Source organism: Pleurodeles waltl, chromosome 2_2 (assembly GCF_031143425.1).
Source record: "Pleurodeles waltl isolate 20211129_DDA chromosome 2_2, aPleWal1.hap1.20221129, whole genome shotgun sequence".
Taxonomy (NCBI): domain Eukaryota; kingdom Metazoa; phylum Chordata; class Amphibia; order Caudata; family Salamandridae; genus Pleurodeles; species Pleurodeles waltl.
In genome coordinates this window covers 1,141,592,465-1,141,604,995 of record NC_090439.1, presented here as the reverse complement: position 1 = coordinate 1,141,604,995, position 12,531 = coordinate 1,141,592,465, and the positions used below count along the sequence as shown (strand labels likewise).

General features: G+C 48.1%; 1 protein-coding gene across 9 annotated transcripts in view; it reads right to left on the bottom strand.

Annotated features, from left to right (window-relative positions):
• Positions 1-12,531, bottom strand: part of NUGGC (nuclear GTPase, germinal center associated) — a 1,501,499-nt gene that overhangs the window by 535,353 nt on the left and 953,615 nt on the right. For all 9 annotated transcript variants that reach the window (XM_069221057.1, XM_069221058.1, XM_069221055.1 and 6 more), the window contains one exon: positions 3,792-3,900. In XM_069221057.1, coding sequence (XP_069077158.1) covers positions 3,792-3,900 — 109 coding nt within the window. The remainder of the gene's footprint in view (positions 1-3,791; positions 3,901-12,531) is intronic.

Here is a 12,531-nt window from a genome sequence, read left to right as displayed (position 1 = left end):
CTCTCCCAAAGGAAATCCTTTGTTCTGCCTTTCTGCGCTTGAGCTGTCCAAGCAGCAGGAGGGCAGAAACCTGTCTGAGGGGTAGCAGCAGCTTGGGATGCCCGGGAAACCCTGGAAGACTGGTAGGAGCAATGCTATGGAGCCCCCAGAGTGCATGGAATCATACTTCCAATACTGGCAAGAATACTGGGATATGATTACGACAGGATACCAATCATGCCTAGGTTTGGAGTTACCATTATGTAGATGGACATAGGTCCAGTACACGTATAAAATGGTGTCCCTGCACTCCCGAAGTCCAGGAAAATAGTACTGGAGTTCGTGGGGGAACCTCAGCTAGTGCCCTCACACACAGGTACTTGCACCCTGCCTTTGGGGTCGGGGGGCCTGGAATAGGGGTAATTTACAGTGACCTGGTGCAGTGACATGGTAGTGAGAGGGTGCATACATACACCCTTTCACGCAGGCTGCAATGGCAGGCCTGCAGAACACTTTGCATGAGCTCCCTATGGGTGGCATAATACATGCTGTAGCCCATAGGGATCCACCTGGTACATAGGTGCTCTAGGTACCTATGTACCATATAATAGGGACTTACATGGGAGGGGGGGAGGGGGCAGTATGCCAAATGTAGAGTGAAAAAGGTACAAGTTACCAAATTTGAAGGGAGAGAGCATTATCACTGGGGTCCTGGTTAGCAGGATCCCAGTGAACACAGTCAAACACACTGACAACAGGCAGAAAAATGGGGGTAACCATGGCAAGAAAGAGGGCACTTTCCTACAAAAGGCTCCATTAAAGGGAAGCAGATGTAGCCCCAGGCTGAAGCTCCTCTGTCAGGAGGTTAGTCCTCACTGCCACTGAAGGCAGCTCGAAGTATAGGACCTCGGCTGCTCTGCACGCCACCACTGATTATGAAGCTCCCTCCTCCATAGGCACGGTATGGGAGAAAGCATGCCAGTATTTGGTGAGGTGTGCACACCACTGGCTTCACCTTGGTCCATACGCCAATCAATGTTATCTTGGAGCTGGTATTCTAAAGGGTCCAGCGACCCCTCTCATTCCTCACGGTAACCTAACCCCACAGAAACAAGGCTCGGGGTTCGAGATAGGGGGCAAGGCTCCTGTGAGCGCCGTAGCCGGCGTTGTACAACGCCCATCCGGCTCAGTGTTGGAGACGGCAGTGAGGATGGGGCCTGCGCCACCCAACAGCACGGGCGCCGGCGGAACGTCAGTGTCAGGGATGGTCGGAGATGGTATGACCAATGCAGGTCTAGACCCAGGAATGGATCCTTGAGTTCCGCTCTGAGATGAGGACGGAACCGCTGGCGTGGAAATCGAAGAGACCACTTCTGACTCCACATGGGCCAAAAGGTGCTCCAGGGGAGTCGGCTGAAGATTTTATGAAGCGCATGGCCTCATAAAACTCTCAGAGTTTGTTTGGAGAGTGTCGCTCCAGCTCCCAAAAACTCAGGGAGGCGCAGAGTCAGCCCAGATACAGGATCTGTAAACTGAGGCCTAGAGTGACAATGCACCCAGTCCCTCATCGCTTGGTCTTCAAATTCTTTTTGTGCCTCAACTTTTCCTATCGTCCAGGGGGGTTGGAGTAGGACAACGTACAAGAGGGAGTCCGTGATCTAATCACAAGACCTTCCTCTCGAACGAGATCGGGGCTTACGTGGAGTCGAGTGCCAGGCCCTTAGCTTTTGGGAGCACTCCTTCAAAGACTTTGGAGGCCGGGCCCCGCTTTTGGAGCACGACTTCGGGTCGTGCTCCAAACACTAAAGGCAGACGAGTTGCAAATCCGTCACATACATCATCTGATGACATGGCCCTAAAAAATGTTCGACAAAATGTAAAAAAAGACTAGTCAAAAAGTGACTGAAGGGTAGATCGCTCTTCGGATCAATGCTGGCTGGCATGGAAAGAAAAGAACTGACGTCAGCGCATTGGGGGGGCGCCTATATAGGACTTGCGACAATTTCTGGCACCGACAAGGAGCCAATTGACACCACTTAACGGAGCACAGTGGTACAGTCGAGAAACATCTCTGGATCCAGACTGATGCCTAGGGAAATCTTAAGGTAAGGCATCTGCAACTAGATGTCTCCATCAGATAGGTGATACAAAAGCATCTTCTAGGAAAGAACAGACTAACAGAGCAGACTAGATGCATATGAAAAATTATCTTGATGTGTGGCAAACAGATGGCAACTCTGAACTACAATGATGATAACTGTTTTATATGAGCACATTGTTGTGACTGTCTTATCAATTTTTATGGTTGTAAAATCTAATAAAGATACTTAAAAAAAGGAGAAAAAAAAGAAACAACCTCCTCATAGACATTACTGAAGAGGCCAAAGTACTTCTCACTGGAATGTTTCCTAGCAGAAGCGAACACTCTGACAGCCTTTTTATTTTTTTTTACTTTCCCATTAAGTCTTGCCTGAAAGTGGCATATCCAGTACAGTGAAGTCAAATAGAGTTTTAGCGTCTTTGCAGCCAGTCCAGAGAAAGTCAATATGATCTAGGAGTCAGAGAGAACTATAGACTGTGGGAGCCTCTGTGTTATTAAGTGACACTTGAGGAACGACCCAGAGGTGCAGGTGATTGAAGAATATTATAACATTGACATTTAATGAGAACCGTTAAATGCGGAGACAAATGTGAAGACAATGAGAATTGCTGAAGGAAAGAAGGATCGCTGCTTTGATTCTGCATGTGATACTTTAAAGTAAACTGATATGTCTTCAGAAGAGTGCTGGAGAAAATAACAACTAGCGGTCATCGAGATCCAGTCCCAGATGTAGAGATGCTTAAGGTGATTTCTGAGGAAAAACAAGACTTCTTCACTGTTTCTATCCTCATCTCATTCTGTTACCTGCTCGTATAGCCATTGTGTGGGACCAGGATGAATATCCACTTATTTACTATTTAGCTTCCAAATTGGATTAAATGCACCTCTGGATGCATCTCGGGTTGGATATGGAGACCATGTTCATGCAATTACACTGAAGCCAGAATTTGGCAGCTACATGATGCCAAATGATATGAGAAACTGGGCTGGCTGGGTCACAGATCCCAAAGTCTGTGGCATATGTAAAAGAGCAACTGACCTTAATGGTGCCTATCAGCACCTTTATGGTTTGCTGGCCAGACCAGTTGCCTGTCCACTTAGCATCATTTGCTGGAACTGAAGATTTACACGATTCCAGTCCAATACCTATGCAGATATCAATGGGAAATTAACTTTTCATCTGTAGTCTTTGTTGGAGTCAGATGACAATAATTTCTCTGATGAGAGCATCAACAATTTCTCTTAAAAATCTCTTGGATGCCCCATAGAGAGGGTGTGTCTCACACTATCAATTTTCACAAAACTATGGGAGGTTTTACACAATTAATAGCCAAAAACATGTCTGATCTAAAACGGGGACAGCACAAAAGCAGGGTACCAAATAAAGCAGAAAAGCCTGCCACTGACAAATCTGATAATTTGGAAAAAAAAAAAAAATAGAGGTACACAGAAAATAGAGGAATAAAAATAAAGAGCCCACTTGTTAAATACCATTGTAGATACTGCATTGGGAGGAGTAGAAGATAAAGTTTGGAAATGTACTGCAGCCAAACTACTGCCAGGTATACTATAAGAGGGGTAAATAATTGAATAAATAATTGACAACTATTATCTTAGCACTCTGCTTTACAATATACCTTAATCTTCCACGAACAAGTGCAGGCACTATTTGAAAATGGATGAATATTAGATGTTTGTTACATAAACCTACCTGTGTAAGCCTGACTCATTGAGCGCTGTATGTCTGGGGTCAGGATGCGGGATATTTCACGCTGCCTGTTCTTGATGTATTCATTCTGGTCCAGGACGAAGTTATGTAGCTGAGAAAAGAACACAATAAATGCATCATAAACAAAGGCCCACTGTAGGGAGCTGGTTTCCGATTGCAGTAATCCCCCTCCCGTTTTTTCCTGGTTTTAAGTGCAACTTTGACTGAACAGAACTGGGTTCCTGTTAACCAGGTCCCCTGTGGTAGTGTTCCTTCCCCAAAAACGAGACACCTGGTCACTTGATCACCAAGTGACCTGGTCCTTTGGCATCTCTGTAAGTTTCTAGTAAATGGGACCACTGGTAGCCAGGGCCTGAGTACTGAAGAGGGCCCCTCAGAGCTGCAGCACGACTTGTGCTACTCTAATGGATCCAACAGCACCCTCATGAAGACTGCCATTGCAGGCTGCCTAACAAGGTGCTCCCACAATTGAAAACACGACATAGCACACCCTTGTGTGCCATGTCCCCTAAAGCACTGCTTGCACTATCTGTACGACATACCTACAACAGGCCTTCAGCCCTAAGGCAGGGTGCATTATATTACAAGCGAGGACATATATGCATGAGCAAATATGCCCTTACTAAGTCTTTGTCGATTCTTAGACATATGTGTACAGGGAAGCCATTCTGAGTACATGTGCTGGACAACGGTCATTACCAGTTTTGCAGCTACATGATGGCTTCACTGAAACTAGGGATAGGAAGCTGGCTCTGTGTATACTATTTCAAAATGAGATATAATGTGCACAGAGTCCAGGAGTTCCCCAGAGGCTTAACAGAGGCTAAAGTAGGTAATACTAATGCTCTCTTCTGTGGTAGTGTGGTCGAGCAGTTAGGCTTATCAGAGGGAAGTGCAAAGCATTTGTTGTATATACACAGACAATAGCAGAAGCACACACTCAATGACTTAACTCAAGACCAATGTTTTTTATATAGCAAAAATATATTTTCTTAATTTATTTTTAGAACCACAAGATTCAAGTTGCAGGTAAGTACTTCAAAAGATTTGTATTTCACACATGTATCAACAGTATTTTCAAATCGGTGAGTTACAGTTTTTGAAATATTGGCAATAATCTGTTTTCAAACTTGACACTGTGCAATTTTGAGAAACAGATGCAGAGGGGAAGAAAAGTGAGATTGTTTTACAGGTAAGTACAATACTTACAGTTCCAGTCTCTGGGGATTAGCAAGTCCACAAGTCAGGGTTCAGGTTAACCCCAAACACCCACCACCAGCAACACGGGGACGGCTGGGTGCTGAGGTCAAAATGTAGGCAAAATGAATATGAGTTCCTATGGAGAGTGGGGGCACTTGGATTCAGACCTGTCCTGCATGATGGTAAGTACTTGATTCTTCAGAGGGCAGACCTAGGGGGTGCGGTGCTGGGGCAGCCAGGTGCAGGGTGCAAAGAAGGTGTCGGGTCTCCAATGATTGCTTAGGTGGGGACCCCAGGAGTCACTTAGAGTCTGCAGGGGAGGTCCAGGGGGTCTCGGGCAAACCACAAGCTGGACAGGAAAGAGGGCCACCTGCTGAACGAGCTGCACCGGAGGTCGGGTTCTCCAAGGCCTGTGGGCTGCAGGTGCAATGGGTCTTTAGGCATCAGATATCTTTGTCCGGAGCTTTCGTGGTCAGGGGGGTCCTCGGGATTAACTCTGCAGGGGTCGTCGTGGAGGGGTGGAGAGGTCAACACAGGGTGGGCACTTGCTCAGAATCACTTGGGGATCCTCTCTATCTGGTTGGGCCACCTGGACACGGACTGTGGCGTCGGGTGCAGAGTGATCAGGACTCACATATTCGGAGTGAGGCTGGAGTCCTTAGCTGTTGGTTTCTTCTTTCACAGGGCCGCTGTCCATGGGAGTTCTTGGTCCTTTTGGGTGCAGGGAAGTCCTCTGGAGCTTGGCAGAGGTCGCTGGTCCCGCTGGATGCGTTCTGTTCTGTCCTGTTCTTGTGCAGGTTCTCTGAAGCAGGCGACAGGCCGGTAGGGCGGCGGCCAAGTCAGTTGTCATCTTCCTTCTTCTCTCCTGGGGGTTTCAGCTATCTCCTTCTTCTTGTCAGGTCGCCAGGAATCTAGTGAGCTGGGTTCAGGTAGGCCCTTAAATCCTAGATTTAGGGTCGTTTTAGGGGTCAGAGGGCAGTAGCCAATGGCTATTGTCCCTGAGGGTGGCTACACCCTCCTTGTGCCCACTCCCTTTTGGGGGGGGGGGGGGGGGGGGGGGCACAAACCTAATCCTATTGGCCCCTGTCCTCCAAACCAAGATGGAGAATTCTGCAGGGAGGGGGGGGGGGGGGGGGGGGGCACCTCAGCTCTGTATACCTTACGGGTGGTCCTGACTGGGGTGGTGACTCCTCCATGTTTTCCCTAATTTTTCTGCCAGAATTCGGACTTCCTGCCAAAAGTGGAGCTTTGGCCGGGGGTTGAGGGTGGGGGGAGGCATGCCCTGGGGAACTGCAATCCGAGGCTTGAGCCTTTGAGGCTGACCGCCAGGTGTTACAGTTCCTGTAGGGGGAGGTGTGAAGCACCTCCACCCAGGAGAGGCTTTGTTTCTGACCACTGAGAGCACAAGGGTTCTCAACCCATGTGGTCAGAACCTTGTATGAAAGTGGCAGGCTGGAAAATATTGGTCAGTCCTACACTAGCAACTTGGCTAACATACAGGGGGCATCTCTAGAATGGCCCCTATGTGCATTTTTCAAGAATCCCACACTGGCATCAGTGGGGGTTTATTGTGCTGAGAAGTTTGATATCAAACTTCCCCGTATTCAGTGAGGCCATTAGTGAGCTGTGGAGTTCGTAATGACAAAGTCCCAGACCATTTAATCAGTATGGCTACACTGCACTTACAATGTCTAAGAATGGACTTAGACACTGTAGAAGCACATTGCTCATGCAGCTATGCCCTCACCTGCCTGTGGTATAGTGCACCCTGCCTTAGGGCTGTAAGGCCTGCTAGAGGGTTGTCTAGCCTATGCCACAGAGAGTGGTTGGTGGGCATGGCACTCTGAGTGGGGTGCCATGCCGACTTTGCCTCCTTCTCCCCACCAGCACACACAAGCTGCAAAGGCAGTGTACATGTGCTTGGTGAGGGGTTCCCTAGGGTGGCATAATACATGCTGCAGCCCTTGGGGACCTTCTGTGACCACAGGACCCTTAGTACCAGGGGTACCTTTTTCAAGGGACTTGACTGTGTACCATGGATGTGCCAATTGTGGAAACAAAAGTACAGATTTTAGGAAAGAACACTGGTGCCGGGGCCTGGTTAGCAGAATCCCAGCACATTTTCAATCAAAGTTGGCATCAACACTAGGCAACCATGCCAAAAGTGGCATTTTCCTACACTACGGATGTATGGTATCAAACATCTTGTATTAATAAACCCTCGCTCAATCCAGTGATGGATTAATACATGCCCTCGGAGGGCACCTGTTAGACCTGGCATCCTTGGGGTGGTCTACCCAGGCATTTTTGCCTCTGCTTCTTAGGTTTTGACTGTGTGTTGGACTTTGTTTTTGTTGCTTTTGGTACTCTGGGCACTTTACCACTGCTGGCCAGTGCTAAAGTGCAAGTGTTCTCTGTGTAAACTGTATGTGTAATTGGCTTTTCCATGATTGGCATATCTGATTTACTAGTAAGTCCTAGTAAAGTGCACTAGAGGCACCCAGGGCCTGTAAATCAAATGCTACTAGTGGGCCTGCAGCACTGACTGTCACCCACATGAGTGGCCCTATAAACATGACTCAGTTTTAAGCTGCCAATTCGAACTGGCATGTACACGCACGATCGCCTGTGCAGCTTTATTTTTTACGCAAACCAGGTACTTTGGTAACATCACCGCATTCATTGTTTTCTATTGAGCAAGACTCTTTTTAATTTAAAAATTCATAACTTTATTGTGTATGTTGGATTTTTGTCGTTTTGGTCTTGTTTGATTTAGGTAAATATTAGCTATTTTTCTAAACCTGTGTTGTGTCCATTTTAACATGTTTACACTGTATTACTGTGTGTTTGGTACAAATACTTTACATACTGCTACCAAGGTGGTGAGCAGGGGTTATCTTAAATGTGTATCTCCATTGCCCTGACTAGAGTAAGGGACCCTGCTTGGACAGAGTGCAAACTGACTGGCAACCAAAGACATTTCTACCAGCATGTCAGAGGTGCCCCTTAAAAACCTACCTGACTGCTGGTGTGCTAACCAGCTGGACTTGTGACCTCCTGAGGTGATAGCCAGCGCTCTGGGAGGCCAGGAACAAAAGCCTGCTCCAGACAGAGGTGTTATCAACTCTTCCAGACAGGACTGACAATCCAGGGCAGGACGCTTCAAAGGACTAGCCACCTTTGTAATGTGACCCACGTCTCTCCAGGTTGTGGAGATGACCACTCCCCTGTCCTGACCACACTTTTTGGCAGTAAGATAGGCAGGAAAATTAGTAAGATTAGGACGTGTGCCCACATCATGCCAATCCCACCTCTAAGGTGGACCAGCTGATGTTCTAATTCCTCCGTCTTGTTTTGGACGGAATTAATATCCTAGGATGTGGCGTAAGGATGTGACGTAATGGCCTGAGCTTCCGACTTTGGAGGTGGGGGAACCAGGTACTAGTCTCGGCTTTGGCTCAATGCCCTGTGATTCTGGGCAAATCAGTTAATGTACCCATGCCTAATCAGCACCTTGAGACTCTCACGGGTGATTAGCTACACTTTACAAATTCTGGATTTAGGGTTAAGGTTATGCCCACTTCCCAACGGAAGTGTGATCATACAGAGGTAAAAGTTGGACAACCCATTGCCCCCTACCCGGCACTCCCAGTAATGCCCCTAAATTGAGTATTTAGATGGCACCCTGAACTCAAGAACTCAGATTTGATGGATCAAGAGAAGGAGGACAAAGAAGAGTCACTGCCTGGAGAGAACAGCAGAAGAGCTGTGGACATTTAGGCGCAAAACCCTTCCCGTCCGTCCCTCTACCGATAATTGCAATAGAGTGCCTTGTCATGCAAGCTCAAAGACTACCCAAGCGTTAGGCAATCTGCCAGCACTTCACCACAACCACCAGTCTCCCTTGGAGTAAAGGAGCTACTTCCCTGAAGTCTGCAGGCACCAACCAGCAAAGTCCAGTCCACCGCCTTGCACAGCTCCAGCCCCAACCAACGCCACAGACAAACAGGAGGAGGTACCCCTGCTTTGGAGGACCAGGACTGTCCCCTCACCAAGTGTGATGACAGCAGGACCCACCAGAGCTGTGCAGCACGAATCCCTGGAGTACCAGACACCCTACACCAAGCACCAACAGTGAGAGTTCAGTCAGGATTCTCACTGCACCAGGACCAAGGAGCTGTCAAGGGACGTCCGTCACACAGACCCACTTTGTGAGTGGCCCAGCTACAGTGATTTTGCCCCTGCCAGCTGTTTGTCCCTGACCGCAAGGAGGGACTTTATGCACAGAGCCTAGCTACTTTAATCACGATGCACCCGAGCAGCCCAGTGTGGGTCGTGAAGAACCGGCTGTGCCCTCCTTGCTCCAAGACCCCTTGCGACCTAAGCCTCCATTTGGGAGCTCTCAGACTTGTCCCTAAGTCCCCCTGCTCAGCCTGTTTTTAGGTGCTCCCTCTTCTTCGTAGTGCACCCAGCTATAACCACACCAGCACACTGCTCCCAGTGGAATTCGGGGAGCTCCCAAAAAAATGCTGGGTGTACTGTGGACCTTGGGCTCCTACCGCTCTAAATCCAGAAGGTGAACTCCTAAAACCAACTGTACTTACCTTTGTGCATAATTGACGTTTCTGTCCATAGGACTGCATCATGCGTAAAGGTGCATAAGTTTGAACTTTGTACTTACCTGTAACTTTCAAAAACGAAAACAGAACTTACTTGCTGACTAAGTTCCTGGTTTTAAAATATATAAAAATGTCTAAATTAGCCTCAGATTCATTTGGTCTCATTTATTGCCTCTGGGTACAACAAATACTTAGCACTACCTTCTGATAAACCTAACTGCTCTCTCACACAACCACACAAAATCCTATGGATGAGGCCATCAATCCTGACACGAGTGAGGAGAAACATCTCCCCCCTCCCCCCAACTCGAAGAAGAGATTGTGGATTCTGTACTCAAAAGACCACATCAAGTATCAAGGGCACCTGCCTCTAGTGAGGATGTTGATGATATCACCAAGTGGTTCACAGCCTTTGAGAGCGCCTGTATCACCAGAGAAGATCAAAAAAGGACTGGGACTCTCTTCTTTGGGAAATGTTCTCAGCAAAGTGCAGGGATAGACTCCTGACACTGAATGAGACAGATGCTGGGTCCTATTAACTCATGAAGGGAACACTGACTGAGGGATTTGGACTCACCACTGAAGAATACAGTATCAAGTACAGAAAGACTAAAAAAACCTTGAGCCAGTGCTGGGTTGATGTTTAAACATCTTGCTAAAAGCACTAGGTGGTTGGTTGAAGGGAAATCAGGTACAGGGTTATGACGGGCTGTATAATCTGATTATGAAGGCACATCTGTTGAGTAACTGTACTTCTGAAAATTTGCACCGATACCTGGTGGACCTGGGGCAAGTATCTCCCCAAGAGCTGAGGAGGAAGGCTGATCACTGGGTTAGAACTAGAGTGTCCAAGAATGGACCTGGATGGAGCGACCAAAGAAAGGGTCAGGGAGCACCCCCTCCCTAGGGAAAATGGAGGACAACCCTAAAGATGAAGAAAAGGAGTCCTCTGCAGGCCCCTAAAAATCTGACCAGGAGGGTAGACCCCAAGACACCTCCCAAAACAAAAGTGAGTACCAGGGTAAAAACTGGAACGCCACAAGGGCATGGTGCTTTGACTGCTAACAGACAGAGCACAGAACAAAGGACACTTCCTTTCTTCAGGAAAGCACCCTTTTCGGTATGGTTATCACTCCACTTTTTGCCTGGCACCGGAGGTAATTTCAACTGTTAGTGCACTTTGCCCCTTCTAACGAGGTCCCCAGTGCCAGAGATCCTTCCTAAGTCTGCACAGTTGCTTTGTATAATTGGCACACTTTAGCACCCACTGTAAGTCCCTAGAAAATGGTACCCCTGATACTTAGGACCTGGGGTACTAAGAAGGTTCCCTGAGGGCTGCAGCACCAGTTGTGACATCCCCAGGGTCTCTCACCAAACCCACACAGTGCTGCCATCGCAGACGGCGTGTTTTGGTGCAGGTAAAATTGGAAATACAACTATGCGCCAGGTCTCCTACCACTGCATGTGCCAGGTGCTAGTCACCCATACAGCAGGGTGCATCAGGACACAGGTGAGGGCATATATGCATGAGCAGATATGCCCCTGCTTGGTCTCTGTCGATTCTTGGACTTAGAAAGTGAACAGGGAAGCCATTTTAAATACATTTGCTGGGCACTGGTCACTACAAGTTTTCCAGATACATGATGGCTTCCCTGAACCCAGGGATGTCTGGTATCAAACATCTCAGATTAATAAACATTCAGTTACTCCAGTGAGGGATGTATTAATAACTGTACCCAGAGGGATCCTTAGAGGTGACCCCTGAAAACGTACCAGCTACTAGTGTGTTGACTGACTGTGCCTGACCAGCTCAGGCACCTCAGACACATTTCTCGCCCCCAAGGTGACAGCCAGCGCTATCAAGGGCCAGAGACAAAAACCTGCACTGCACGGGCATGTTAGCACCACACCCAGGCAGGATGGACATGCAAGGGAGGGAAGATTTAAAAGCCTGGCCGCCTTTGAAATGCAACCCACGTCTCTCTAAATGGAGGAGATGACCAACACCCCTGTCCTGTCCCACTTTAAGCAGCAGAACAGGTGGGAAAATTAGGATCATTAGAAGGTGCAGCCACGTCATGCCAGCCTCATCCCTAAGGTGGACGAGATGAAGTGGACACCACTTTTTACATTCCCCCATCTGGGTTTGGAAGGAATCAAGCCACTAGGGTTAGAGTTATGCCCACCTCCCAGAAAAAGTGGTCATAAAAAGGGTGTAGTCGCCCTAAAGGTGGTCAACCCAATAGCTACAAAATGGCACTCCCTGTGACGCTCCTAAATTGTTTAGGTGGCACCCCTGAACACAAAAAATTCGATCCTGAACTACGATGAAAAGGACACAGAGGAGTCACACCTGCAGAAGAGGTAAAGCAGCAGCAGCTGACCTGGTACCAACCCCAAGTGCCTTCCTGCTGACCTCAACAGACTCTGCCCCAAAAAACGACTAGTCTAGCAGCTGAGCCTCCAGAATCCCAGGAGAACTGCCTTCCTTCCACAAAGACTCGAGACTCCCATAAGGAGCACATCTCCTCTGCAACAAAGTCTCAAGAAAGGACTCTGCAGCCTCCGGAACAGCAAAGACAGTACACACAAAGTAACCTCTGAACCCAACATATACAACCCCAAGTGAAGCCAACTAACAGTGACAGCAAGGTTCCCCAGCTGTCCAGAGTCCAAGTCCATCGTGGTTTCTGTAGGAATCTGGCCTGGTGTATGGTAAGCACCTATAGTGTTATCACCTTATACCAGGTCCAGGTATCCCCTATTAGTGAGGTGTAGACAGTGTCTAGGAAGCCAGGGATCTCCAGAAGTAGCTGTGGATGAGCAACCAAGACTTATCTAGGAGACATGCAAAGCTTATGCAATACCACTACAGTCACACAGCACTTACACACACACACACA